General features: G+C 69.1%; 2 protein-coding genes across 3 annotated transcripts; one reads left to right on the forward strand and one right to left on the reverse strand.

Annotated features, from left to right (window-relative positions):
- Positions 1-108: 108 nt before the first annotated feature.
- On the reverse strand, positions 109-4,243 carry SLC25A11 (solute carrier family 25 member 11). The gene is made up of 8 exons (XM_074983007.1): positions 4,085-4,243; positions 1,938-2,090; positions 1,228-1,434; positions 1,045-1,135; positions 868-958; positions 561-660; positions 422-473; positions 109-342 (listed from the first exon to the last, which is right to left on the reverse strand). The coding sequence occupies exons 1-8, from the start codon at positions 4,165-4,167 to the stop codon at positions 187-189; spliced, it is 933 nt and encodes a 310-aa protein (XP_074839108.1). The 5' UTR covers positions 4,168-4,243; the 3' UTR covers positions 109-186.
- Positions 4,244-6,136: 1,893 nt separating this feature from the next.
- RNF167 (ring finger protein 167) lies at positions 6,137-25,919 on the forward strand. Of its 2 annotated transcripts, XM_074983005.1 has the most exons (10): positions 6,137-6,283; positions 8,057-8,158; positions 8,273-8,353; positions 10,149-10,271; positions 10,900-10,987; positions 11,506-11,596; positions 12,776-12,881; positions 13,001-13,094; positions 23,935-24,015; positions 24,930-25,919. In XM_074983005.1, the coding sequence occupies exons 2-10, from the start codon at positions 8,075-8,077 to the stop codon at positions 25,190-25,192; spliced, it is 1,011 nt and encodes a 336-aa protein (XP_074839106.1). In that variant the 5' UTR covers positions 6,137-6,283; positions 8,057-8,074; the 3' UTR covers positions 25,193-25,919. The 2 variants fall into 2 exon arrangements, with proteins under 2 accessions (XP_074839106.1, XP_074839107.1); XM_074983006.1 differs by lacking the exon at positions 8,057-8,158 and having other exon boundaries at positions 6,154-6,283.
- The last annotated feature ends 999 nt before the right edge of the window (positions 25,920-26,918 follow it).

Below are 26,918 nucleotides of genomic sequence, written 5' to 3' on the forward strand. Positions count from 1 at the left end.
AGCTCCACGCCCCCCAGCTGCTGTGCTGCAGAACTGTCCGTCCGTCCGCCCGTCCTTCCCCCTGCCCGCCCCCCAGCGGGAACCCCACAGGCACCGGGCCAGGCCAGCCGGACATGATCTGTTTACTGAGTTCCACGTGCACAGGGCAGCCGGGGGCGGCCCCCCAGACGCAGGCGGGCTGCGGGCTCAGGCGCTCAGGAAGAGCTGGCGGTAGAGCTGGTTCATCTGCTCGAGGAAGATGAAGGTGAGGACGGTGTGGGGGCCCAGGCGGGCGTAGTAGGGGGTGAAGCCCTTCCAGAGGCTGAAGAAACCCTCGTAGCGGACCACCTTCAGCAGCACGTCCTGCCGGGGGGGAGGCGCAGGTCAGCAGGGGGCCGGCCCGAGCGCCCCCCCCCCCCCCCCGGCACCGGCTGTCCCTTACCAGCCCGTTCCTGTACTCCGGCTTCCCGTCCACCATGCGCATGTTCTGGATCCTGCGGGCAGAGGGGGCGGTTATCCCCGGCCGGCACGAGCCGCCCGCCAGCAACCCCCGCCCCGCCCCGCCCGGCCCGGCCACTCGCCTGGTCTTGGCGATGTCCACGGGCATGGACGCGGCCGTGGTCACCAGCCCGCTGATCATGCTGGCGCAGAAGTGGCAGAAGATATTGTCGCGGAAATAACCTGCATGGGGGGCGGGCGGGAAGGAGGACGCGTCAGGACTGGCCAGGTCCACAGCCCGCTGCCCCCACAGTTCCCAGCCAGCCGGGTGGCAGCCGCCGCAGGGCCGGCTCGGGCGCCTGGGTTCCCCCCGCCACTGGAGGGCAGGGGGGGCTCCGAACCAAGACTCCTGGGGTCTCTCCCCAGTGCTGCAGGGAGCTGGGCACTTACCTGAGTCCAGCAGGAACTGCTTGGACTGGGAGTAGGAGGCTAACTGGGCGGCGTTGACGACCACCGCCCTGGCCATGGTGGGGACGCAGCCCTGCCGTGCAAAGAGGGGGCGTTAACGGGGGATCCAGGCCTGGCCCGAGCGCTGCCCCACACCCCGCCCCCCCGCGGGCGCCGTACCCGCCAGAGCGTCACGACGCCCTCCTCGCGGGTGATCCTCAGCAGCGCGTTGAAAACGTTGCTGTAGCCTCTCCTCTGGGCCGGGGGCAGCCTGGGGACAGAGAGAGGAGGGGAGCCGGGGCGCGAGCGGTTCGGGGGGGTGGGGGGGCACAGCTGCGGCCCGGGCCCCGCGCCGCCCCTCACCTGCCGTCGGCCGTCATGCGGATGAGGGCCACCTCGGCCGGCGTGCCCACGAAGGCGCCGGCGGCCCCGGCCGTCATGCCGATCAGCGCCTTCACCAGGAAGCTGGGGGGCGTGCCGTCGGCCTGCGTCAGCCGCTCGAACAGCACCGTGTAGATGCCCAGGCGGGTGGTGGTGTAGGTGGCCTGCCGGAGGAGGCCTGCCGACAGCCTGCGGGAACAAGCGGGGGTGGCTGGGGCGCCCCGGCGGGGGAGAGGCCGTGCCCCGGAGCAAGGGGGGGGGGGTGGTGGCCGGGGCGCCCCGGCGGGGGAGAGGCCCTGCCCCGGAGCAAGGTGGGGAGGGGGTGGCCGGGGCGCCCCGGCGGGGGAGAGGCCCTGCCCCGGAGCAAGGGGGGGGGGTGGTGGCCGGGGCGCCCCGGCGGGGGAGAGGCCCTGCCCCGGAGCAAGGGGGGGGGGTGGTGGCCGGGGCGCCCCGGCGGGGGAGAGGCCCTGCCCCGGAGCAAGGTGGGGAGGGGGTGGCCGGGGCGCCCCGGCGGGGGAGAGGCCGTGCCCCGGAGCTCGCCTGCCAGCACCTCCCCACCCCCCATGGCTGGCCCCACGCACCCCATGTCCCCAACCCCCAGGGCTGGCCCCACTCTCCCCCACGTACCCAGTACTCCCCAGCCAGCTCTGCCCCACATACCCCGTGTCCCCCACCTGCCCCGCCCCACGTACCCGGTGTAGATGCCCCGGACCCCCTCCTTCCTGAGGATGCTGCCCACGGCGTGGAAGCTGGTCTTGTACTCTCTGGTCTTGGCGCCTTCCCCGCTCAGCTGCATGCGGTTCTTCACCAGGTCCAGCGGCTGCACGAACACCGTCGCGCCCATCCTGCCAACCGCAACCACAGCCGGGTTGGCCGGGGCCAGGCCCAGCCTCCAGCCCCTCCACTCTGCAGACCGGCCTGTCGGCCTTCAACGCGGGGGGGGGGGGGGGGGGCGCTGCACTGGGGGGCCACGCCGGTGAGGGGGAGTCCCGGGGGAACCAGGCTGGGGGGTGGGGAACCAGGGCGGCGGGAGCCCAGGCTGGGGAGAGGGGAACCAGGCCGGGGGGAGCTCAGGCTGGGGAGAGGGGAACCAGGCCGGGGGGAGCCCAGGGAGGAAAGAGACCAAGGGGGGCCCAGGCGAGGGGACCCCAGGCGGGAGACTGGGGGAGGGGGTGAGACCCCGGGGGGGCCCGGCAGGGGGAGCTGGCAGAGCCCCTGGGGGGGTCCTCTAGGCACTGGGAAGCAGGGTAAGAGAAACCTGAAAAAGCAGTGACAGCCTAGGGGCAGGGGGGGCATCTCCTGAGGGGGCGGGGCCAGGCCAGCGCGGGGGGGGGGGGTTCTCCCCAGGGGGGCAGGGCCAGGCCAAGGCGCGGCATCTCCCGAGGGAGCAGGGCCACGCCAGGCATGGGGGGGTGTTCTCCCCGTGGGGGCGGGGCCAGGCCAGCGCGGGGCATCCCCCGAAGAGGCGGGGCCAGGCCAACGCAGAGGGTGGGTTCTCCCCGGGGGGGCGGGGCCAGGCCAACGCGGCGCATCTCCCGAGGGGGCGGGGCCAGGCCAGCAGGGAGGGGGGCTTCTCCCCGGGGGGGCGGGGCCAGGCCAGCGCAGGGGGGGGGGGTTCTCCCCGGGAGGGAGGGGCCAGGCCAGCGTGGGGCATCTCCCGAGGGAGCGGGGCCACGCCAGGCGTGGGGGGTGTTCTCCCCAGGGGGGCGGGGCCAGGCCAGCGCGGGGCATCTCCCGAGGAGGCGGGGCCAGGCCAGCGCAGAGGGTGAGTTCTCCCCGGGGGGCGGGGCCAGGCCAGCGCGGCGCATCTCCCGAGGGGGCGGGGCCAGGCCAACGGGGAGGGGGGCTTCTCCCCGGGGGGGCGGGGCCAGGCCAGCGCGGGGGGGGGGTTCTCCCCGGGAAGAAGGGGCCAGGCCAAGGCGCGGCATCTCCCGAGAGGGCGGGGCCAGGTCAGCGCGGAGGGGGGGGGGGTCTCCCCGGGGGGGGCGGGGCCAGGCCAGCGTGGGGCATCTCCCGAGGGAGCGGGGCCACGCCAGGCGTGGGGGGGTGTTCTCCCCGGGGGGGCGGGGCCAGGCCAGCGCGGGGCATCCCCCGAAGAGGCGGGGCCAGGCCAACGCGGAGGGTGGGTTCTCCCCGGGGGGGCGGGGCCAGGCCAGCGGGGAGGGGGGCTTCTCCCCGGGGGGGCGGGGCCAGGCCAGCGCGGGGGGGGGGGGTTCTCCCCGGGAGGGAGGGGCCAGGCCAAGGCGCGGCATCTCCCGAGGGGGCGGGGCCAGGCCAGCGGGGAGGGGGGCTTCTCCCCGGGGGGGCGGGGCCAGGCCAGCGCGGGGGGGGGCTTCTCCCCGGGGGGGCGGGGCCAGGCCAGCGGGGAGGGGGGCTTCTCCCCGGGGGGGCGGGGCCAGGCCAACGCGGGGCATCTCCCGAAGGGGGGGGCTCTCCCAGGGCGGCGAGGCCGGGCACGGCCAGCGCGGGGGGAGGCTCTCCCGGGGGGGGGGCTGTCCCAGGGGGGCGGAGCCAGGACAGCACGGGGGGGGGGCTCACCGGGGGGGGGGGCTGTCCCAGGGGGGCGGAGCCAGGACAGCACGGGGGGGGGGCTGTCCCAGGGGGGCGGAGCCAGGACAGCACGGGGGGGGGGGCTCACCGGGGGGGGGGCTGTCCCAGGGGGGCGGAGCCAGGACAGCACGGGGGGGGGGCTGTCCCAGGGGGGCGGAGCCAGGACAGCACGGGGGGGGGGCTCACCGGGGGGGGGGGCTGTCCCAGGGGGGCGGAGCCAGGACAGCACGGGGGGGGGGCTGTCCCAGGGGGGCGGAGCCAGGACAGCACGGGGGCAGGGGGGACTCACCCGGCCAGGCCCCCGAAGAGGAACTTGACGGCCTTGGGGGAGCTCTTGGGCCGCTCGGACCCCGCCGCTGCTACCGCCGCCATCGCCGGTCCGGCCGAGCCGGCAACAAGGTGACTCGGGCTGCGCGCGCAGCTCAGGCGACCTCCAGGGGCGGGGCTTCGGTGAAGCTGCGCGCGCAGCTCAAGCTTCTTCCGGGGGCGGGGCTTCCGCAGGGGCTGCGCGCGCAGCTCATACTCTCCTGAGGGGGCGAGGCTACGTGTGGGCTGCGCGCGCAGCCCTCGACACTCCGGGGGCGGAGCCCGCGAGCGGCGGAGGCAGCCCCGCCCCTCTGGGGGGGCACGGGAGTGAGCGGGGCAGGGCGCGCGGCCGCTTTTTTGGCGGGAAGGGCAGTTGGCGCGGCGGCCGTTGGAGCGCGCGGCCCCTCCCCCGCAGAGGCAAGCCCCCACTCCCCTCCCCCCGGGCCCCGAGGCGACAGGCTGCGATAGTCCGTCCTTTCGGCGATAGGCACACCCCCGCGCCGACAGGTTGCGATACCGGGAGCCCCGCGGCGATACTCAACCCCCCACCCCGCGATAGGCTGCGATTCTGCGGCCCCCCCGCCGACTGGCTGCGATACTACACGCCCCTGAGGGGTCCCAGCTCCCCCAGCGCCCCTCCAGGGCAGGGAAGGGGGTGAGGCGCCAAGGAGGCAACCCAGCAATGGGGCCCTGCAGCCCCCCCCGCCTGACACGCCCCTGTCCCCACCTGGCTCTGGCTGGCCCGTGGGTCCCCCTGGGGGGGTGCTGGGACAGGCCCCACAGAGCTGCCCCCGGGGGCAGAGAACAGGCAGCCCCACGGATACACCCCCAGGGGACTGTGGGGCTGGACCCCCAGGGGCTCACCCCAGCCACCCGGGCAGCCCTGCCACGAGCGGGCCGGTCTCAGCTGGGCCAGCCCCCACTGCGCCAGTGGTGCTGCCTCCGCGCCTGGACCACATCGCCACGGCCCTGTGCACGAGGGTGAGTCGCCCCCACACGCTGCCCCCCGCGCAGGGAACCCAGGAGTCCTGGCTCCCACCCTCTGCTCTAACCACCAGCCCCCACTGCCCTCCCAGCGCCGGGGAGAGAACCCAGGAGTCCTGGCTCCCACCCCCTGCTCTAACCACCAGCCCCCACTGCTCTCCCAGCGCCGGGGAGAGACCCCAGGAGTCCTGGCTCCCGGCCCCTGCTCTAACCACCAGCCCCCACTGCCCTCCCAGCACCAGGGAGAGAACCCAGGAGTCCTGGCTCCCAGCCCCTTCTCTAACCACCAGCCCCCACTGCCCTCCCAGCGCCGGGGACAGAACCCAGGAGTCCTGGCTCCCACCCTCTGCTCTAACCACCAGCCCCCACTGCCCTCCCAGTGCCAGGGAGAGAACCCAGGAGTCCTGGCTCCCGGCCCCTGCTCTAACCACCAGCCCCCACTGCCCCCCAGTGCCAAGGAGAGAACCCAGGAGTCCTGGCTCCCACCCCCTGCTCTAACCACCAGCCCCCACTGCCCTCCCAGCACCAGGGAGAGAACCCAGGAGTCCTGGCTCCCAGCCCCTGCTCTAACCACCAGCCCCCACTGCCCTCCCAGCGCCGGGGAGAGAACCCAGGAGTCCTGGCTCCCACCCCCTGCTCTAACCACCAGCCCCCACTGCCCTCCCAGCGCCAGGGAGAGAACCCAGGAGTCCTGGCTCCCACCCCCTGCTCTAACCACCAGCCCCCACTGCCCTCCCAGCGCCGGGGACAGAACCCAGGAGTCCTGGCTCCCACCCTCTGCTCTAACCACCAGCCCCCACTGCCCTCCCAGTGCCAGGGAGAGAACCCAGGAGTCCTGGCTCCTGGCCCCTGCTCTAACCACCAGCCCCCACTGCCCCCCAGTGCCAAGGAGAGAACCCAGGAGTCCTGGCTCCCACCCCCTGCTCTAACCACCAGCCCCCACTGCCCCCCAGCGCCGGGGAGAGAACCCAGGAGTCCTGGCTCCCAGCCCCCACCCCTCCAGCTGGGGAGGGAACCCAGGCATCCGGGCGACTGGCAGGGAGGGGCGGCTCCTCCTGCTCTCGCGAGAGCTGGCTGTTCCTGAGAGGAAGGTTGTAAACAGAAGGAGGGAAAGGGGAGACCCCCACAACTCCTGGCAGCCAGGGGGGACCTGCTGCAGACCCTGCCGCAGCTGGGCTTAACCCCTTTTTCGGAGCAGGTCAGTGTGGGGCTTTCTCCAGGCCAGGGGGCGTCCTGGGGGGAGGGGAGACCCCAACCTAGGGAGGGACACGGGGGAGGGACCCCCTCATCTGGGGAAAGGCTGCAGGGGGGACACCCCATTCGGGGTGCGGAGGAGGGGTTTGAGGGCACAAAGGGGCACCATTCCCAGCTGTTCACAGAGGGGTATTGCTGGGAGTTCATCTCCATGCCAGGAGTGGGGACCCCGTGTCCCCAGCCGCCCCGCCCCAGAGGTGGGCGCATCTCGGCGCCGGGCGAGGGGACCCCGTGTCCCCGGCCGCCCCGCCCCAGAGGTGGGCGCATCTCTGGGTCGGGTTGCCTATCTCATACAGCGCACTGTTGTGTAGCTGGCCCGGTGTGCCTACAGCATGTGGCCTGGTACCTACCTGTGTGCTTCAGTTTCCCTCCTCCATCCTCGTCCTTGTTGCCGTGGCAGGGAGAGTCCCATGTGTCTGTGGTATCCACTGCCGATCTCAGCACAGCCCCCCGCAAACGACCGCCCCCCAGGGCCGGCTGCAGCTGCTCTCACCCCACAGGAGGTGGTAGTTCGACCCTCCACCCCGGAGCTTGCCCTGCTTCTTCCCAGCCTGGCGCCGGCTCTTGGCTTTGCTCCGCTGGACCCTTTGCCAGGGAGAGCCCAGCTCTTGCTGAGTGTGGCTCCCTGCGCGCCCTCCCACCCAGATTGGAGCCCTGGGTGGGCCGAGGCCTCCACGGATCCCACCTGGCAGCTGAGCTGTGAGCCCAGCTTATGCTTTGATCCGAGGGAGTCTTGGCTGGTGCTGACAGGGGCCGGGAGCCAGGACTCCTGGGTTCTCTCCCCGGCGCTGGGAGGGCAGTGGGGGCTGGTGGTTAGAGCAGGGGGTGGGAGCCAGGACTCCTGGGTTCTCTCCCCGGTGCTGGGAGGGCAGTGGGGGCTGATGGTTAGAGCAGGGAGTGGGAGCCAGGACTCCTGGGCTCTCTCCCCGGCGCTGGGAGGGCAGTGGGGGCTGATGGTTAGAGCAGGGAGCGGGAGCCAGGACTCCTGGGTTCTCTCCCCGGCACTGGGAGGGCAGTGGGGGCTGGTGGTTAGAGCAGGGGCCCAGAGCCAGGACTCCTGGGTTCTCTCCCCGGTGCTGGGAGGGCAGTGGGGGCTGGTGGTTAGAGCAGGGGGAGGGAGCCAGGACTCCTGGGTTCTCTCCCCGGCACTGGGAGGGCAGTGGGGGCTGGTGGTTAGAGCAGGGGCCCAGAGCCAGGACTCCTGGGTTCTCTCCCCGGTGCTGGGAGGGCAGTGGGGGCTGGTGGTTAGAGCAGGGGGAGGGAGCCAGGACTCCTGGGTTCTCTCCCCGGTGCTGGGAGGGCAGTGGGGGCTGGTGGTTAGAGCAGGGGGAGGGAGCCAGGACTCCTGGGTTCTCTCCCCGGCGCTGGGAGGGCAGTGGGGGCTGGTGGTTAGAGCAGGGGGAGGGAGCCAGGACTCCTGGGTTCTCTCCTGGTGCTGGCAGGGCAGTGCAGGGGGGAGCCAGGACTGCCTGTCACCCTGATGCCAGTGGATGCACAATGGTCCCTTTGTCTGGGCTGATGCTGTCCCTGAGCATCTCCACAGGGTCCCCGGCCTCCACCCCTCAGCTCCCCCTCACGCCCCACGGGGTACCTCAGCGGCTGTCTGAGCGGGTGTGCACCGGCCCTGCGGGAGGGGTCCATGACGGGCAGGCTGGGGAGATCGGACATGCGCAGGGTGCTGGGTCTCACGCGCCCGGGTCCTGCTTCTCCCCCGCAGGGCTCTGCCAGCGCCAGCATGCGGCCCGAACGCGCCGTCGGGGCCCTCCTGCTGCTGCTTGCCTGCCTCCTGCTCTCCTCTGCGGGCGCCTACATCCACGCAGTGAGTCCCAAGGGCGTGGGCAGCCTTGCCAGGTGTGGGGCAGGAAGGGAATGAGGAGAGGGACCGGGGGAGACAGCAGCCTCTCACCCCCGCCCCACCCAACCTTCCCCCCAGGTGACAGAGCACAACATCAGCATGGACTTCTCCGACCTGCCTGCCCGCTTCGGAGCACTGCTGCCCAAGGAGGGGCTCATGGTGCGTACAGCCGCTCGGGGGGGCAGGACTCCTGGGTTCTCTCCCTGGTGCTGTGGGGCAGTGGGGGCTGGTGGTCAGAGCAGGGAGTGAGAGCCAGGACTGCTGGGCTCTCTCCCCATCGCTGGGAGGGCAGTGGGGGCTGGTGGTTAGAGCAGGGGACCGGGAGCCAGGACTGCTGGGTTCTCTCCCCAGCGCTGGGAGGGCAGCGGGGGCTGGTGGTCAGAGCAGAGAGTGAGAGCCAGGACTCCTGGGTTCTCTCCCCATCGCTGGGAGGGCAGTGGGGGCTGGTGGTCAGAGCAGGGGACCGGGAGCCAGGACTCCTGGGTTCTCTCCCCGGTGCTGGGAGGGCAGTGGGGGGCTGGTGGTCAGAGCAGGGGGCTGGGAGCCAGGACTCCTGGGTTCTCTCCCCGGTGCTGGGAGGGCAGTGGGGGCTGGTGGTTAGAGCAGGGCCGGGAGCCAGGACTCCTGGGTTCGCTCCCCGGCGCTGGGAGGGCAGTGGGGGCTGGTGGTTAGAGCAGGGGGCGGGAGCCAGGACTCCTGGGTTCGCTCCCCGGCGCTGGGAGGGCAGTGGGGGCTGGTGGTTAGAGCAGGGGGTGGGAGCCAGGACTCCTGGGTTCGCTCCCCGGCGCTGGGAGGGCAGTGGGGGCTGGCGGTCAGAGCAGGGGGTGGGAGCCAGGACTCCTGGGTTCTCTGCCCAGCACTGGGAGGGCAGTGGGGGCTGGTGGTCAGAGCAGGGGGTGGGAGCCAGGACTCCTGGGTTCTCTCCCCGGCGCTGGGAGGGCAGTGGGGGCTGGTGGTTAGAGCAGGGGCCGGGAGCCAGGACTCCTGGGTTCTCTCCCCGGCGCTGGGAGGGCAGTGGGGGCTGGTGGTTAGAGCAGGGGACCGGGAGCCAGGACTCCTGGGTTCTCTGCCCAGCACTGGGAGGGCAGTGGGGGCTGGTGGTTAGAGCAGGGGCTGGGAGCCAGGACTCCTGGGGTCTCTTCCCGGCGCTGGGAGGGCAGTGGGGGCTGGTGGTTAGAGCAGGGGGCGGGAGCCTGGACTCCTGGGTTCTCTCCCCGGCGCTGGGAGGGCAGTGGGGGCTGGTGGTTAGAGCAGGGGGGCCGGGAGCCAGGACTCCTGGGTTCTCTCCCCAGCGCTGGGAGGGCAGTGGGGGCTGGCGGTTAGAGCAGGGGGCGGGAGCCAGGACTCCTGGGTTCTCTCCCCGGCGCTGGGAGGGCAGTGGGGGCTGGTGGTTAGAGCAGGGGGATGGGAGCCAGGACTCCTGGGTTCTCTCCCCGGCGCTGGGAGGGCAGTGGGGGCTGGTGGTTAGAGCAGGGGGATGGGAGCCAGGACTCCTGGGTTCTCTCCCCGGCGCTGGGAGGGCAGTGGGGGCTGGTGGTTAGAGCAGGGGGATGGGAGCCAGGACTCCTGGGTTCTCTCCCCAGCGCTGGGAGGGCAGTGGGGGCTGGCGGTTAGAGCAGGGGGCGGGAGCCAGGACTCCTGGGTTCTCTCCCCGGCGCTGGGAGGGCAGTGGGGGCTGGTGGTCAGAGCAGGGGCCGGGAGCCAGGACTCCTGGGTTCTCTCCCCGGCGCTGGGGGGGCAGTGGGGGCTGGCGGTTAGAGCAGGGGGTGGGAGCCAGGACTCCTGGGTTCTCTCCCCGGCGCTGGGAGGGCAGTGGGGGCTGGTGGTTAGAGCAGGGGGCCGGGAGCCAGGACTCCTGGGTTCGCTCCCCGGCGCTGGGAGGGCAGTGGGGGTGGGTGGGAGCTGGGAGCCAGCCCCCTGTGGGATGCCAGCTGTTTGTGCTGCTGTGCTCCAGGGTTACCTGTTGGAGGCAAAGCCCAGCAACGCCTGTCAGCCCATCGAGGGGCCCCCAGACCGCAGCAACACCACCTGCTTCATCGCCCTCATCCGCAGATACGACTGCAACTTTGACCTCAAGGTGCGGGGTGGGAACGGGGCTGGGGGAGCCCAGCACAGGCCTGCGCCTCCCGACACGCTGTCCTGACCAGCCTCCCCTGTCATCTTTTGGGCCCGTGCGCGGAATAACATCATTACTGTCCCCAGAGGCGCAGCAGCCGTACAAACACAGCCCTGCAGCTGGGTGGCACTCGAATCTTGATGCAGCCACGCCAGCACTCGGTGTGCCAGGACTGCTGGTAACGCCTGCAATCGCTACCCTGAGCCATAGGGTCACCTGGTCCCTTTTCACGCTTCTCTTGTGCTCAGGACTCCTGGGTTCTCTCCCCGGCGCTGGGAGGGCAGTGGGGGCTGGTGGGTAGAGCAGGGGCCGGGACCCAGGATTCCTGGGTTCTGTCTCTGGCGCTGGGAGGGCAGTGGGGGCTGGTGGGTAGAGCAGGGGCCGGGAGCCAGGACTCCTGGGTTCTCTCCCCGGCGCTGGGAGGGCAGTGGGGGCTGGTGGTTAGAGCAGGGGGCTGGGAGCCAGGACTTCTGGGTTCTCTCCCCAGCACTGGAAGGGCAGGTGGGGGAGCTGGTGGTTAGAGCACGGGTCGGCTGGCAGCCAGGACTCCTGGGTTCTCTCCTGGCTCACAAAGCTGTCCCCATCCCAGGTGTGGCATGCACAGCAGGCTGGATTCCGCGCTGCCGTGGTTCATAACACAGACTCAGACAAGTTGCTCAGCATGGCCTGGAATGATGGTGAGTGACCCCAGCTTCAAGCACAGCGGATACTCTGGGGACTGGGTTAGCTCATGTCATGGGGCTCAGGGGTCCCCAAGCGCTGCCCCCCGGCCGCAGGCAGGAGGGACTCTCACTCAGCAGGTAGAACGGGAGGTTTAGGAGGCGCCAGAGCCCAGCTCAGCACAGTGGGGTCAGTACAGCCGGCAGAGACAGTCCTTCCAACCCGTCCTGGGGAGAGGAGCCCGAGGGGTGCCCCTCTGGGGTGCAGCTTCCGCCCTCGCCAGGCTGGCTGCGCTCCAGCTCCCTCTCCCCCCAGCTTCTCACTGCCGCCCCCATTCCAACCCAGCTCGGCTCCTCCCTGCTCTGTGCTCAGGGCAGAGGTGTTACCTGCCAGCCTTGGGTACAGCCCAGGGGTCACCCTTAGCCGCTGGGAGCTGCTCTGCCTGTCACACACATCCAGCCTGAGTCTCACACCACCCCCCACTACATCACACTCTCCATGTCCTCTCTCTTTCCCCTCCCACTGTACCCCACAGAGCGGCTCCGAGAGCAGATCATCATCCCTTCAGTCTTCGTGGGGCAGAGGGCCTCCGAATACCTGCGCTCCATGTTCAGCTACGAGAAGGGGTACGCCCACCCCCTGGGGCAGCCTGCGCTGCCAGCCCCTTCAGAGAAACGCCAGCGAGAACCCTGCTGACCAGACGCCTCTCTCCTGCTGTCCTGCCTGGCTCCCCTGTAGCCTCCTGAGGGCCCCCATCAACAAGGAGGGGGTTCGGTGACAGGAGGGGGCTGGGAGCCAGGACTCCTGGGTTCTCTCCCAGGTCTGTGAGGGCAGTGGGGTCTGGTGGTCAGAGCAGGGGGCTGGGAGCCAGGACTCCTGGGTTCTCTCCCCGGTGCTGGGGGAGCAGTGGGGGCTGGTGGTTAGAGCAGGGGGTGGGAGCCAGGACTCCTGGGTTCTCTCCCCGGTGCTGGGAGGGCAGTGGGGGCTGGTGGTCAGAGCAGGGGGCCGGGAGTCAGGACTCCTGGGTTCTCTCCCCGGTGCTGGGAGGGCAGTGGGGGCTGGTGGTTAGAGCAGGGGGTGGGAGCCAGGACTCCTGGGTTCTCTCCCCGGTGCTGGGGGAGCAGTGGGGGCTGGTGGTTAGAGCAGGGGGCCGGGAGTCAGGACTCCTGGGTTCTCTCCCCGGCGCTGGGAGGGCAGTGGGGGCTGGCGGTTAGAGTAGGGGGTGGGAGCCAGGACTCCTGGGTTCTCTCCCCGGTGCTGGGGGAGCAGTGGGAGCTGGTGGTTAGAGCAGGGGGCCGGGAGCCAGGACTCCTGGGTTCTCTCCCCGGCGCTGGGAGGGCAGTGGGGGCTGGTGGTTAGAGCAGGGGGTGGGAGCCAGGGCTCCTGGGTTCTCTCCCCAGCGCTGGGAGGGCAGTGGGGGCTGGTGGTTAGAGCAGGGGGTGGGAGCCAGGACTCCTGGGTTCTCTCCCCGGTGCTGGGGGAGCAGTGGGAGCTGGTGGTTAGAGCAGGGGGTGGGAGCCAGGACTCCTGGGTTCTCCCCGGTGCTGGGGGAGCAGTGGGAGCTGGTGGTTAGAGCAGGGGGCGGGAGCCAGGACTCCTGGGTTCTCTCCCCAGCGCTGGGAGGGCAGTGGGGGCTGGCGGTTGGAGCTGGGAGCCAGGACTCCTGGGTTCTCTCCCCGGTGCTGGGGGAGCGGTGGGGGCTGGTGGTTAGAGCAGGGGGCTGGAGCCAGAGGTCTTCAGCTGCGCTCTGGAGGTGAAGTAGGCCCTGTCCCACCCTCCCCAACATCACCATATCTGCCCCCCAGTGCTCACGTGATCCTAATTCCCGAGTACATCTTCCCACTGGGCTATTACCTGATCCCCTTCACCGGAGTGGTTGGCATCATTATCACAGTCATGTGCACCATCCTGGTAAGTGATCCACCACCCTGTGTGGCAGGGGCTGCACCCCACATGCCAGGTCAGAGCAGGGGGTGGGAGCCAGGACTCCTGGGTTCTGTCCCTAAGGACGCCCCCGTCCCCACCGGCAGGTTGTACGCTGTGTGCAGCACCGGAAGAGGCTGCGGCGGAACCGTCTCTCCAAGGAGCAGCTGAAGAAGATTCCTGTGCAGAACCACAGGAAAGGTAACGGGGCAGCGGGGTGCGCTGCTACAGGGCTCGGCTTTCAGCTGCTGCGCCTGTGGGTCAGGCCTAGCCCCAGGGGTGCAGGTGGCAGGAGGAGGTTGAGGGCGCTCTCCCTGGTCGGCAGGGCTGGGGGTCGGGGGCTCTGGCCTGCGCCGTGGGGCAGGGAGCGGGGCAGTGCCCAGCTGGGGTTGCTCTCCCCATTCGGCAGGGCTGGGGGTAGGGGGCTCTGGCCTGCGCCGTGGGGCAAGGAGCGGGGCAGTGCCCAGCTGGGGTTGCTCTCCCCGTTCGGCAGGGCTGGGGGTAGGGGGCTCTGGCCTGCGCCGTGGGGCAAGGAGCGGTGCAGTGCCCAGCTGGGGTTGCTCTCCCTGGCCGGCAGGGCTGGGGGTAGGGGGCTCTGGCCTGCGCCGTGGGGCAGTGCCCAGCTGGGGGTGCTCTCCCCGGCCAGCAGGGCTGGGGTAGGGGCCTCTGACCTGCGCCGTGGGGCAGGGAGCGGGGCAGTGCCCAGCTGGGGTTGCTCTCCCTGGCCGGCAGGGCTGGGGGTAGGGGGCTCTGGCCTGCGCCGTGGGGCAGTGCCCAGCTGGGGGTGCTCTCCCCAGCCAGCAGGGCTGGGGTAGGGGCCTCTGACCTGCGCCGTGGGGCAGGGCCCTGTGATGGAGTGGGGGGAGTGCATGGGTGAGTCAGGCTGGATGTCTGAGGCAAGCAGCAGCTCCCAGTGGCTAAGGATGACCCTGGGGCTACAACTGGCAGGTGACACCTCTGCCTTGAACAAAAAGGAGAGAGAACCGAGCTGGGTTTTGAATCGGGGGGGCAGCAGTTAGAGGCTAGGAAAAGGGAGAGCTGGAAGGCAGCCAGCCTGAGGAGGGGGAAAGCTACACCCCAGAGGGGCTCCCCTCGGGGTCTTCTCCCCAGGACGGGTTGGAAGGACTGTCTCTGACTGCTGTGCTGTCGCTTCTGTGAGAAACTGGGCACCTGTTGCCTAATAAACCTCCTGTTGGACCTGCTGAGTGAGAGTCTCTCCTGCCAGCGGACGGGGTGCAGTGCAGGGGGACCCCTGAACCCCATCACACTGGTGTCAGGAGTAGGATGCACTGCACCCACGGATAAGCTCCCAGCAGTGGCTGACTGAGCACCAGAGAAGGAAGGAGTCTCACAAGAGCCAGAGGGGGAACAGAACCATTCCTGCAGCTGCTGCTGGTGAGTGGATACCCCGGGAGTTAGCGGGGAGATGGATTATACCCGACTCCTGAAGGCAGAGCTAGCAGGGCTGTGCAGAGAGAGAGGCCGGACCATGGGGAAGGCGACCAAGGCCCAGCTGATTGCCCAGCTGGAAGAGAATGACCGATCCGGGGGGGCAGAGCCTGTCCCAGCAAAAAGTGGCTGGTCAGCCTCGGGAAGCGTTTCGGATTCTCGGACAGGAGCAGGGGCTCGACGCCGTCAGACAGACGCGGTGCCCGCCAGGTCGCGCTCAGCTAGCGGTGGTCCATCGCGGGCAGAGTCCCCCGCCGCGGAGCTGCGACGGCTGGAGCTCGAGGTGAGATTAAAGGAACTGGAGCACCAGGAACGGGAAAGAGAGCGTGAGCACGAGCGCCAGGAACGAGAAAGAGAGCGTGAGCACGAGCGCCAGGAACGAGAAAGAGAGCGTGAGCACGAGCGCCAGTTACAAGAGAGACAGCGGGAGGAGAGAGAGCGAGAGCGGGAGGAGAAAGAACGAGAACGGAAGGAAAGAGAGCGAGAGCGTGAGGAGAGAGAGCGAGAGCGGGAGCAGGAGTGGGCCATGGCAGAGGCGAGACGCCAAGAGGCCCCAGCTGCGGTAAGCGGGGAGAGGGCCAGACGGCTCGGGGTGGCCAGTCACTTGGAGACGCGTGTGCTGGCCCAGTGTCAGGACCCAGGGGACATGGACGAGTTCCTTACCGCCTTTGAGCGAGCCTGTGAGTTGCACGAGGTTCCCCCAGATGAGTGGCTCCGGCAACTCACCCCCTTGCTGGGCCAGAAGGCCGCAGCGGTGCTCAGCCAGCTGGTGGGGCTGCAGCCTGGGGACTATGAACGGTTCAAACAGGCCCTGCTGCATAAGTTCGGGCTGACTCCGGAGATGTACAAAAAGAAGTTCCAGGAGGCGCAGAAGAGGCCAGAGGAAACCCACGTAGATACAACCGCCCGCCTGAAGCAATACTACCAGAAGTGGGCATTCGGAATGGGAGTCCAGTCCGTAGAGGACCTGATCGAGCTGGCGGTCGTGGAGTGGGGGCAGCGCTACCTCTGTGGAGCAAGTGTCTCAAACACCTCGAGGTAGACGGGAAAAAGGTCACGGGGTTCTGGGACACAGGCGCTGACGTGACGCTGGCCCGACCCGGGGTGGTGGCACCGGGCTGCATGATACCCGATTCCCACCTGACGATAACAGGAATTGATGGGACCCCTTTCAAGGTGCCCATGGCGAGGGTGCACCTGAAATGGGGGAAGAAGGAAGGCCCCAAGGAGGTGGGCGTGCACAGCCATTTGCCGGCGGATGTACTGATGGGGGCTGACCTGGAGAACTGGCAAGGTGAACGCCCTCGTGCCCTGGTCCTGACCCGTAGCCAAAGAAAACGAGGGGTGCGCTCCCCAGATTCAGGGGTACAGGCCCAGCCAAACTCACAGGAGCCACAGGGGCCAACCCTGAGAGAAAGGGGGCCCCCAAAAACCAGATCTCACAGGCCAGGGATGCTGGAGCCAGGCAGGGATGGGGAAGTAGCATCCGCTCCTGCCCCAGCGGAAGAATTCCAGGCAGAGCAGCAGAGAGACCCCTCCTTGCAGAAGCTGAGGGAACTGGCCAGTCTCAGCCCAGCTCCACAGCTGGGGGAGGGCTGCAGGGAGAGATTCCTGTGGGAAAAGGGATTCCTGTACCAAAAATGGGCTCCCAGACGCAAAGCGGAGCCATGGAAGGTCCAGAGGCAACTGGTGGTTCCCCAAAAGTACCGGTGCAGGCTGCTGTACCTAGCCCATGATGTCCCGCTCGCAGGACACCAGGGGATCCACCGCACCAGGAGAAGGTTGTTACAAAACTTTTTCTGGCCAGGGATCTTTGCAGCTGTCCGTCTGTATTGCCTGTCCTGCGACCCCTGCCAGAGGGTGGGGAAGAGCCGGGACAAGGGGAAAGCTGCCTTGAGGCCACTGCCCATCATAGAGGAGCCTTTCCAGAAAGTGGCTATAGACATAGTGGGACCCCTTCAGCAAGGCAACGCGTTCGGGGAAGAAATATATTTTGGTAGTGGTAGATTTTGCCACGCGATACCCAGAAGCAGTGGCCTTGACCTCTATCGACGCTGACACCGTGGCAGATGCACTGCTGTCCATTTTCAGCAGAGTGGGGTTCCCCAAGGAGGTCCTCACAGATCAGGGGTCCAACTTCATGTCGGCCCTACTGCAAAGCTTGTGGGACAAGTGTGGGGTCCGGCACACCTGGGCCACAGCCTACCACCCGCAGACCAATGGGCTGGTGGAGAGGTTCAATGGGACTCTGAAGCAGATGCTGAGAACCTTCATGATCAGCACCCCCATGACTGGGACAAGTACTTACCCCACCTGCTGTTTGCATACAGGGAGGTGCCCCAGGAATCCACGGGGTTCTCCCCGTTTGAGCTGCTGTACGGAAGGAGGGTACGGGGACCCTTGGATTTGCTCAGAGAAGAGTGGGAGGGGATGGCCTCTCCTGAAGGGGAGTCGGTGGTACAGTATGTACTGACCTTCCGGGAAAAACTCACCGAGCTCATGGGCCTCGCCAGGGAGAACCTCTCCATGGCCCAAAGGAAGCAAAAGGTCTGGTGTGACCGTAACGCCAGGGCCCGAGCCTATGCCACCGGGGATCAAGTGATGGTCCTTGTACCTGTGCGGCGGAACAAGCTGCAAGCGGCCTGGGATGGGCCCTTCAAGGTCGTCAAACAGCTAAATGACGTGAATTATGTGGTGGAACTGTCGAACCGGGCCCACAGCCACCGGGTCTATCATGTGAACATGATGAAACCTTACTGGGACAGGCAGAACTTGGTGCTGGCCGTGTGCAGACACTGGGAGGGGCAGGGGGATGATCCCTTGGTGGATTTACTCACAAGGACTGGAGCCAGCTCCTTGCTGGAGTCTATTCCCCTCTCAGACCAGCTGACCCCTGCCCAGCAGACGGACATCAAGGAGGTGCTGCATTCGCATCAACAGCTGTTCTCGGACAGACCCGGACGCACTGACCTGGCTGTCCACCGAATAGAGACAGGCACCCACGCCCCTATCAAGTGTGTGCCGTTCAGAGCCACAGGGAGGACGGCTCAGGACATAGAGCGGGAGGTTGAAGACATGCTGGCTCTGGGGGTGATCCAACCCTCGTCCAGCCCCTGGGCCTCTCCCGTGGTGTTAGTCCCTAAAAAAGATGGGTCTGTTCGGTTTTGTGTGGACTGTCGCAAGCTCAACGCCATCACTGCATCGGACGCCTACCCCATGCCCAGGCCTGATGACCTTTTAGACAAGCTGGGGGGAGCCCGTTACCTCACCACCATAGACCTCACCAAGGGGTACTGGCAAGTGCCATTAGACGATGATGCCTGGCTCAAGTCGGCTTTCATCACCCCTGTGGGGCTCTACGAGTTCCTGGTCCTGCCCTTTGGCCTCAAGGGGGCACCCGCTACCTTCCAGCGTCTGGTGGACCAGCTACTGAAAGGGATGGAGAGCTTTGCCCTGGCTTACATGGACGACATTTGCATCTTCAGCCAGACGTGGGAGGACCACGTGTCCGAAGTCAAGCAGGTGCTGGACCGACTCCAGAAGGCCGGTCTGACTGTCAAGGCAGGGAAGTGCAAGGTGGGAATGGCTGAGGTGACCTACCTGGGCCACAAGGTGGGCAGCGGCTGCTTAAAGCCGGAGCCAGCTAAAGCGGAGGCTGTCAAAGACTGGCCCACATCCCAGACTAAGAAGCAGGTCCAGACCTTCATTGGGATGGCGGGGTACTACCGGAGGTTTGTGCCCCACTTTAGCTCCATCGCAGCCCCCCTCACAGAGCTGTGTAAGAAGGGAAAGCCTGACAAGGTGGTCTGGACCGAGCAGTGCCAAGAGGCCCTCTGCGCGCTGAAGGAGGCTCTGGTCAGGGCCCCAGTGCTGGCAAATCCAGACTTCAACAAGCCCTTCCTGGTGTTCACCGATGCCTCAGACGTGGGGCTGGGGGCGGTGCTAATGCAGGTGAATGACAAGGGGGAGAAACACCCCGTCGTGTACCTGAGTAAGAAGCTGCTGCCCCAGGGAGCAGAACTACGCGGCCATAGAGAAGGAATGTCTGGCCATGGTGTGGGCGCTGGGGAAGCTGCAGCCGTACCTGTTTGGACGGCGTTTCACCATGTACACCGATCACTCACCCCTGACCTCGCTGCATCACACGAAGGGGCCAACACCAAGCTCCTGCGGTGGAGTCTGCTCCTGCAGGACTACGACATGGAGGTGGTCCACGTCAAGGGGAACAACAACACCATAGCCGATGCCCTGTCACGCAGGGAGGGCCCCGAACTTCCCCAGGTCACTGGCTAAGTGACCCCGCTCAGTGCGGTCTGGAAGAGGGGAGAGATGTGATGGAGTGGGGGGGGGTGTATGTGAGACTCAGGCTGGATGTCTGAGGCAAGCAGAGCAGCTCCCAGTGGCTAAGGGTGACCCTGGGGCTACAACTGGCAGATAACACCTCTGCCTGAACAAAGAGCAGGGAGGAGCTGAGCTGGGTTTTGGATCGGGGGCGGCAGTTAGAGGCGAGGACAAGGGAGAGCTGGAAGGCAGCCAGCCTGAGGAGGGGGAAAGCTACACCCCAGAGGGGCTCCCCTCGGGCTCCTCTCCCCAGGACGGGTTGGAAGGACTGTCTCTGGCTGCTGTGCTGTCGCTTCTGTGAGAAACTGGGCATCTGTTGCCTCATAAACCTTCTGTTGTACCTGCTGAGTGAGAGTCTCTCCTGCCAGCGGACGGGGTGCAGTGCAGGGGGACCCCTGAACCCCATCACAGGCCCAGCTGGGGGTGCTCTCCCCGGTCTGCAGGGCTGGGGTAGGGGCCTCTGACCTGCGCCGTGGGGCAGGGAGCGGGGGCAGTGCCCAGCTAGGGGTGCTCTCCCCGGTCTGCAGGGCTGGGGGTAGGGGGCTCTGACCTGCGCCGTGGGGCAGGGAGCGGGGCAGTGCCCAGCTAGGGGTGCTCTCCCCGGTCTGCAGGGCTGGGGGTAGGGGGCTCTGGCCTGCGCCGTGGGGCAGGGAGGGGGCAGGGCCCAGCTGGGGGTGCTCTCCCCGGCCGGCAGGGCTGGGGGTTGGGGGCTCTGGCCTGCGCCGTAGGGCAGGGAGGGGGCAGTGCCCAGCTGGGGGCGCCCTCCCCGGCCGGCAGAGCTGGGGGTTGGGGGCTCTGGCCTGCGCCGTGGGGCAGGGAGGGGGCAGTGCCCAGCTGGGGGCGCCCTCCCCGGCCGGCAGAGCTGGGGGTAGGGGGCTCTGGCCTGCGCCGTGGGGCAGGGAGGGGGCAGGGCCCAGCTGGGGGCGCTCTCCCCGGCCGGCAGGGCTGGGGGTTGGGGGCTCTGACCTGCGCCGTGGGGCAGGGGGCAGGGCCCAGCTGGGGTCGCCCTCCCCGGCCGGCAGGGCTGGGGGTAGGGGGCTCTGGCCTGCGCCGTGGGGCAGGGAGGGGGCAGGGCCCAGCTGGGGGCGCCCTCCCCGGCCGGCAGGGCTGGGGGTTGGGGGCTCTGGCCTGCGCCGTGGGGCAGGGAGGGGGCAGGGCCCAGCTGGGGGCGCCCTCCCCGGCCGGCAGGGCAGCTGCTCACTCGCACGCGCCCTGCAGCATCACCCCAGCAGGGGGCCCCCCTGCCGCATGGGAACCAGCCGAGCTGCGCCTGCCTGTCCAGCCGTCTGTCCCCCGCCAGTTCTCCCCTCCGCTCCCGCTGGGGGCCCGGCCGTGCGCCCCCCCTCCAGCCCAGCCGCCGCAGCTTGAGGGGCACCAGGGCTTGGGGGCTCAGAGCATCTCCCCAGCAGGTTCCCAGGCGCCTCCCCCGCCACCTTCCGGCCCAGCAGGGAGGGGGTGACTGCGGGTGCCGGCTTCCCACGGGCTGAGTGGCAGCCCCGCCTCGGCTCCCAGCCCCCCACACCCCACAGCGCTCACCTTCTCGGCCCCCGAGTCGCCCCCTTTCCCACCCAGCCAGCTCCTTCCTCCTGTCACAACCAGGCATAGACGGCCCATGACCTCTGGGCCGGGAGCCAGGACTCCTGGGTTCTCTCCCCGGCGCTGGGAGGGCAGTGGGGGCTGGTGGTTAGAGCAGGGGGGCCGGGAGCCAGGACTCCTGGGTTCTCTCCCCGGCGCTGGGAGGGCAGTGGGGGCTGGCGGTTAGAGCAGGGGGTGGGAGCCAGGACTCCTGGGTTCTCTCCCCGGCGCTGGGAGGGCAGTGGGGGCTGGTGGTTAGAGCAGGGGGATGGGAGCCAGGACTCCTGGGTTCTCTCCCCGGCGCTGGGAGGGCAGTGGGGGCTGGTGGTTAGAGCAGGGGCCAGGAGCCAGGACTCCTGGGTTCTCTCCCCGGCGCTGGGAGGGCAGTGGGGGCTGGTGGTTAGAGCAGGGGATGGGAGCCAGGACTCCTGGGGTCTCTTCCCGGCGCTGGGAGGGCAGTGGGGGCTGGTGGTTAGAGCAGGGGGTGGGAGCCAGGACTCCTGGGGTCTCTTCCCGGCGCTGGGAGGGCACTGGGGGCTGGTTTTAAGAGCAGGGGGCAGGAGCCTGGACTCCTGGGTTCTCTCCCCGGCGCTGGGAGGGCAGTGGGGGCTGGTGGTTAGAGCAGGGGGTGGGAGCCAGGACTCCTGGGTTCTCTCCCCGGCGCTGGGAGGGCAGTGGGGGCTGGTGGTTAGAGCAGGGGGTGGGAGCCAGGACTCCTGGGTTCTCTCCCCGGCGCTGGGAGGGCAGTGGGGGCTGGTGGTTAGAGCAGGGGCGGGAGCCAGGACTGCTGGGTTCTCTCCCCGGCGCTGGGAGGGCAGTGGGGGCTGGTGGGCAGAGCAGGGGGCGGGAGCCAGGGCTCCTGGGTTCTCTCCCCGGCGCTGGGAGGGCAGTGGGGGCTGGTGGTTAGAGCAGGGGGCGGGAGCCAGGACTCCTGGGTTCTCTCCCCGGCGCTGGGAGGGCAGTGGGGGCTGGTGGTTAGAGCAGGGGGCGGGAGCCAGGACTCCTGGGGTCTCTTCCCGGCGCTGGGAGGGCAGTGGGGGCTGGTGGTTAGAGCAGGGGGTGGGAGCCAGGACTCCTGGGGTCTCTTCCCGGCGCTGGGAGGGCAGTGGGGGCTGGTGGTTAGAGCAGGGGGTGGGAGCCAGGACTCCTGGGGTCTCTTCCCGGCGCTGGGAGGGCAGTGGGGGCTGGTTTTAAGAGCAGGGGGCGGGAGCCTGGACTCCTGGGTTCTCTCCCCGGCGCTGGGAGGGCAGTGGGGGCTGGTGGTTAGAGCAGGGGCCGGGAGCCAGGACTCCTGGGTTCTCTCCCCGGCGCTGGGAGGGCAGTGGGGGCTGGCGGTTAGAGCAGGGGCCGGGAGCCAGGACTCCTGGGTTCTCTCCCCGGCGCTGGGAGGGCAGTGGGGGCTGGCGGTTAGAGCAGGGGGCCGGGAGCCAGGACTCCTGGGTTCTCTCCCCGGCGCTGGGAGGGCAGTGGGGGCTGGCGGTTAGAGCAGGGGCCGGGAGCCAGGACTCCTGGGTTCTCTCCCCGGCGCTGGGAGGGCAGTGGGGCCTGGCGGTTAGAGCAGGGGGCCGGGAGCCAGGACTCCTGGGTTCTCTCCCCGGCGCTGGGAGGGCAGTGGGGGCTGGCGGTTAGAGCAGGGGGTGGGAGCCAGGACTCCTGGGTTCTCTCCCCGGCGCTGGGAGGGCAGTGGGGGCTGGTGGTTAGAGCAGGGGGTGGGAGCCAGGACTCCTGGGTTCTCTCCCCGGCGCTGGGAGGGCAGTGGGGGCTGGTGGTTAGAGCAGGGGCCGGGAGCCAGGACTCCTGGGTTCTCTCCCCGGCGCTGGGAGGGCAGTGGGGGCTGGTGGTTAGAGCAGGGGCCGGGAGCCAGGACTCCTGGGTTCTCTCCCCGGCGCTGGGAGGGCAGTGGGGGTTGGCGGTTAGAGCAGGGGGCCGGGAGCCAGGACTCCTGGGTTCACTCACCTGCCTTGGGCCCCCCCCCAAATCTCACTTGGGTCCTGGGGCTGAGAATGGAAGCACGGAGCCCCCCCCCCCCCCCCCGCGGTGTCACAGCCGTTCCCCGCCGGGCGGGGCGCTGCACGGCGCCGGGCTCTCGGGTTGAGTAAGCGCCCGGAGGAAGCGGCTGGGGAGCAGTCGCGTTTACCTTATAAGGCCTTGAGCCTCCGCTGCTGCTTCACGCGGCAGCCCTCTGACCGCTTCCCTCCCCGGCGCTGGCGGTGCAGGCACAGCTTCCTGTTTTCGGTGAGAGGCTCCAGCCCTCAGGCTGCGCCGGCAAAGCTCAGCCCTGGCCTCGGCTCGGGCCTCTGTAGCGGAAGGCAGCCACCTCTGGGGTGGGGCAAATACACGGGAACCCCTCGCCCGGGGCTCAGCTGCACCCACCTCTGGGTTAGGGCAAATACACGGGGACCCCTCGCCCAGGGCTCAGCTGCACCCACCTGTGGGTTAGGGCAAATACACGGGGACCCCTTGCCCGGGGCTCAGCTGCACCCACCTCTGGGTTAGGGCACATACACGGGGACCCCTCACCCGGGGCTCAGCTGCACCCACCTCTGGGTTAGGGCACATACACGGGGACCCCTCGCCCGGGGCTGAGATGCAGCCATCTCTGGGGCAGGGCAAATACACGGGGACCCCTCGCCCGGGGCTCAGCTGCACCCACCTCTGGGTTCGGGCACATACACAGGGACCCCTCGCCTGGGGCTGAGATGTGCCCACCTCTGGGGCAGGGCAAATACACGGGGACCCCTCGCCCGGGGCTCAGCTGCACCCACCTCTGGGGCAGGGCAAATACATGGGGACCCCCTCGCCTGGGGCTCAACTGCACCCACCTCTGGGTTAGGGCACATACACGGGGAGCCCTCGCCCGGGGCTGAGATGCAGCCATCTCTGGGGCAGGGCAAATACACGGGGACCCCTCGCCCGGGACTCAGCTGCACCCACCTCTGGGTTCGGGCACATACACAGGGACCCCTCGCCTGGGGCTGAGATGCGCCCACCTCTGGGGTGGGGCACATACACGGGGACCCCTCGCCCGGGGCTGAGATGCACCCATGTCTGGGTTAGGGCACATACACGGAGACCCCTCGCCCAGGGCTGAGATGCACCCACCTCTGGGGTGGGGCACATACACGGGGACCCCTCGCACGGGGCTGAGATGCACCCACGTCTGGGTTAGGGCACATAGACGGAGACCCCTCGCCCAGGGCTGAGATGCACCCACCTCTGGGGTGGGGCACATACACGGAGACCCCTCGCACGGGGCTGAGATGCACCCACCTCTGGGTTGGGGCACATACACGGGGACCCCTCACCCGGCGCCAAGATGTGCCCACCTCTGGGGCGGGGTGGTTGGTGACACGGGGACCCCCTCACCTGCCACCGAGACGCACCCATCTCTGGGGCAGGGCAAATACACAGGGACCCCTTTGCCCAGCGCTGAGATGCGCCCACCTCTGGGGCAGGGCAAATACACAGGGACCCCTCGCCCGGCGCTGAGATGCACCCACCTCTGGGGCAGGGCGGTTGGTGACATGGGGACCCCTCACCCAGGTACCTTGGGTGATTAGGGGGCTGGGCAGTACAGCTACTACTCTCACTATGCCCTTGGCTTGGTCCTGCCCCAGCTCTGCTGCCTCAGTTTCCCCATCTGTTGCCTCTAACCCCCCACCCCCCTGTCTGCTAGGGGATGAATACGATGTCTGTGCCATCTGTCTGGAGGAGTACGAGGAGGGGGACCAGCTGCGGATCCTGCCCTGTGCCCATGGTGAGTGGCCACTGGGGACCGGGGCAGCCTGGGCTGGTCCACAGGCCGTACCTGCTCTGCTGGGCCCCCCACTGTGCAGACGTGCAGGGCAGAGGGAGCCAGGACTCCTAGGTTCTCTCCCTCGCGCTCGGGGGTCAGAGCAGGGGGCCAGGAGCTAGGACTCCTGGGTTCTCTCCCCGGCGCTGGGAGGGCAGTGGGGGCTGGTGGTTAGAGCAGGGGGCTGGGAGCCAGGACTCCTGGGTTCTCTCCCCGGCGCTGGGAGGGCAGTGGGGGCTGGGGGTCAGAGCAGGGGGCTGGGAGCCAGGACTCCTGGGTTCTCTCCCCGGCGCTGGGAGGGCAGTGAGGGCTGGTGGTTAGAGCAGGGGGTGGGAGCCAGGACTCCTGGGTTCTCTCCCCGGCGCTGGGAGGGCAGTGGGGGCTGGTGGTTAGAGCAGGGGGCTGGGAGCCAGGACTCCTGGGTTCTCTCCCCGGCGCTGGGAGGGCAGCGGGGGCTGGTGGGTAGAGCAGGGGGTGGGAGCCAGGACTCCTGGGTTCTCTCCCTGGCGCTGGGAGGGCAGTGGGGGCTGGTGGTTAGAGCAGGGGGCTGGGAGCCAGGACTCCTGGGTTCTCTACCTGGCCCTGGGAGGGCAGTGGGGGCTGGTGGTTAGAGCAGGGGGCTGGGAGCCAGGACTCCTGGGTTCTGTCCCTGGCGCTGGGAGGGCAGTGGGGGCTGGTGGTTAGAGCAGGGGGCTGGGAGCCAGGATTCCTGGGTTCTCCCCCGGGGGAAGGGAGCCGCCTGGACTCCTGGGTTCTCCCTGGGCTGGGGAAGTCGGGCGGGCGGGGGCAGGGAGCAGCCCCGACTCCTGGGCTCCAGCATGAGAGGACAGAGGAAAGGCCAGGCAGGGGCCGGCGGTAACCGCTCTCCTCCGCCCCAGCCTACCACTGCCGGTGCGTGGACCCCTGGCTGACGCAGACCAAGAAGACCTGCCCGGTGTGTAAGCAGCATGTGCTGCGGACGCCCCAGGACTCCGACTGGGAGGACGAGGGCGACTCGGAGCGCACGCCGCTGCTGGGCTCCCCTGCGGCCTCTGCTTCCTTCGGCAGCATGGCCCCGGCTCCCGCCGAGGCCGGCTCCCCCCAGGAGCAGCAGGGGGCTGGGGTGCCCCCTGACAGCCCCCGGGGCACGATCCTGGTCTAATTCCTCGCCCGGTCACCCCATGGACTCTTGGGGGGCCTCGGCATTAACCCAGGACCAAAGGGGGGACCTGTTGGGTGCAGGGCTGGGACCCCCTGTGGCCCTGCAGCCCCTGTCTCGGGAAGAGTACTGGTCACATGCCAGGCTGGGGTGCTAGGGCTTTGCAGTGCAATTGGTGGGGGGGCCCCCCTGGCACAGCTAGGGGTGAGGGGCTAGGCTGGGAGACAGCTTTCCTGCTGCCAGGATTGGGGGTGAGGGCAGCGGGGGCTAGTGGTCAGAGCAGGGGGGTGGGAGCCAGGATTCCTGGGTTCTCTGCCCAGCACTGGGAGGGCAGTGAGGGCCAGGAGCCAGGGTGGGGAGTAGAGGGGGAGCTGAAAGAAGCCAGGTGCCTCTCCTGCTCCTGGCCAGGTGGGGGGAGCGTTGGGGCCCAGGCCCCTGTCACTGCTTGGGGGTGGGGGTCAAGCTGGCATCTGTCCTGGCCCCCCAGCTGCCCGTCCCATCTCTAGCCTAGGGGCAGGCCTGGCCCCCTGCGCAGCAGCAGGCAGCAAGGCTGGGGTGAGCTGCCACCCCTAACTGGGAGCCTGGGGGTGGCCGAGTGTCCCAGCCCAGCAGCCGGCCCCTCCTGCCCCCACGGGGGGTGAGGGTCCCCAGCACCCCAGAGGGTGGTCCGTGGGGGGAAGGGGAGAAGGGTGCTGCCTGTCTGTGCTTGGAATAAAAGGAACACACCCTCTCCTGCCTGCTGCCTCCTTGGGGTTGCTGGGGGTGGGGGGCTGCCCCACGCTGGCACCCAGGTGGGAGCAGGGCTGGAACAAGGGCAGGGACCAACCCCAGCCCCACGCACAGCGGACACAGGGGGCCGTGTCAAGGAGCAGCACTGGTAGGCCCAAGCCCTGGAGCGCTCCTGGGTGGCGCACCACTCCCAGCAGCGCAGGCCGGTCCTGGGGCCTGCCCTGCAGGGGAGCCCAGACCACAGATGGGAGCCTCCTCCCCCAGGCCAGAGTCCAGCAGGGCCCTGGCTCATCCAGGGCCACCCTGCCTCATCCAGGGCCACCCTGCCTCAGGTGTGTACTAACAGGGCGTGTGCCAGGACTTTGTGCCTGTTTGCCCACTCCTCCCTGGGCTCAGCCAGCCCTCTGCGGGCCAGGGAGAGCGCCCCGGAGTCCGGGCCCCCCCACCTGAGCCAGCAGCCCCCCCCCCCCCCCCCCCAAACCCTCTGCGGGCCAGGGAGAGAGCCCCGGAGTCCGGGCCCCCTCCACCTGAGCCAGCAGCCGCCCCCCACCCCAAACCCTCTGCCGGCCAGGGAGAGCGCCCCGGAGTCCTGCCCCCCCCCCCCACCCTACCCTCTGCAGGCCAGGGAGAGCGCCCCGGAGTCCGGGCCCCCTCCACCTGAGCCAGCAGCCCCCCCCCCCCCCCCCAAACCCTCTGCGGGCCAGGGAGAGCGCCCCGGAGTCCGGGCCCCCCCCACCTGAGCCAGCAGCCCCCCCCCCCCCCCCCCAAACCCTCTGCGGGCCAGGGAGAGAACCCAGGAGTCCAGGCTCCCTCCACCTCTGAACCAGCAGGCCCCCCTGCAGGCCAAGGAGAGAACCCAGGAGTCCTGGCTCCTTCCAGCTCTGAACCAGCAAAACCCCCACCACTGGCCAGGGAGAGAACCCAGGCGTCCTGGCTCCCAGCCCCCACGGCCCTCCCAGCACTGGGAGAGAACCCAGGCATCCTGCGAGCCCTGCCCCAT

Source organism: Carettochelys insculpta, chromosome 34 (genome assembly GCF_033958435.1).
Source record: "Carettochelys insculpta isolate YL-2023 chromosome 34, ASM3395843v1, whole genome shotgun sequence".
In the NCBI taxonomy this organism is placed as follows: Eukaryota; Metazoa; Chordata; order Testudines; family Carettochelyidae; genus Carettochelys; species Carettochelys insculpta.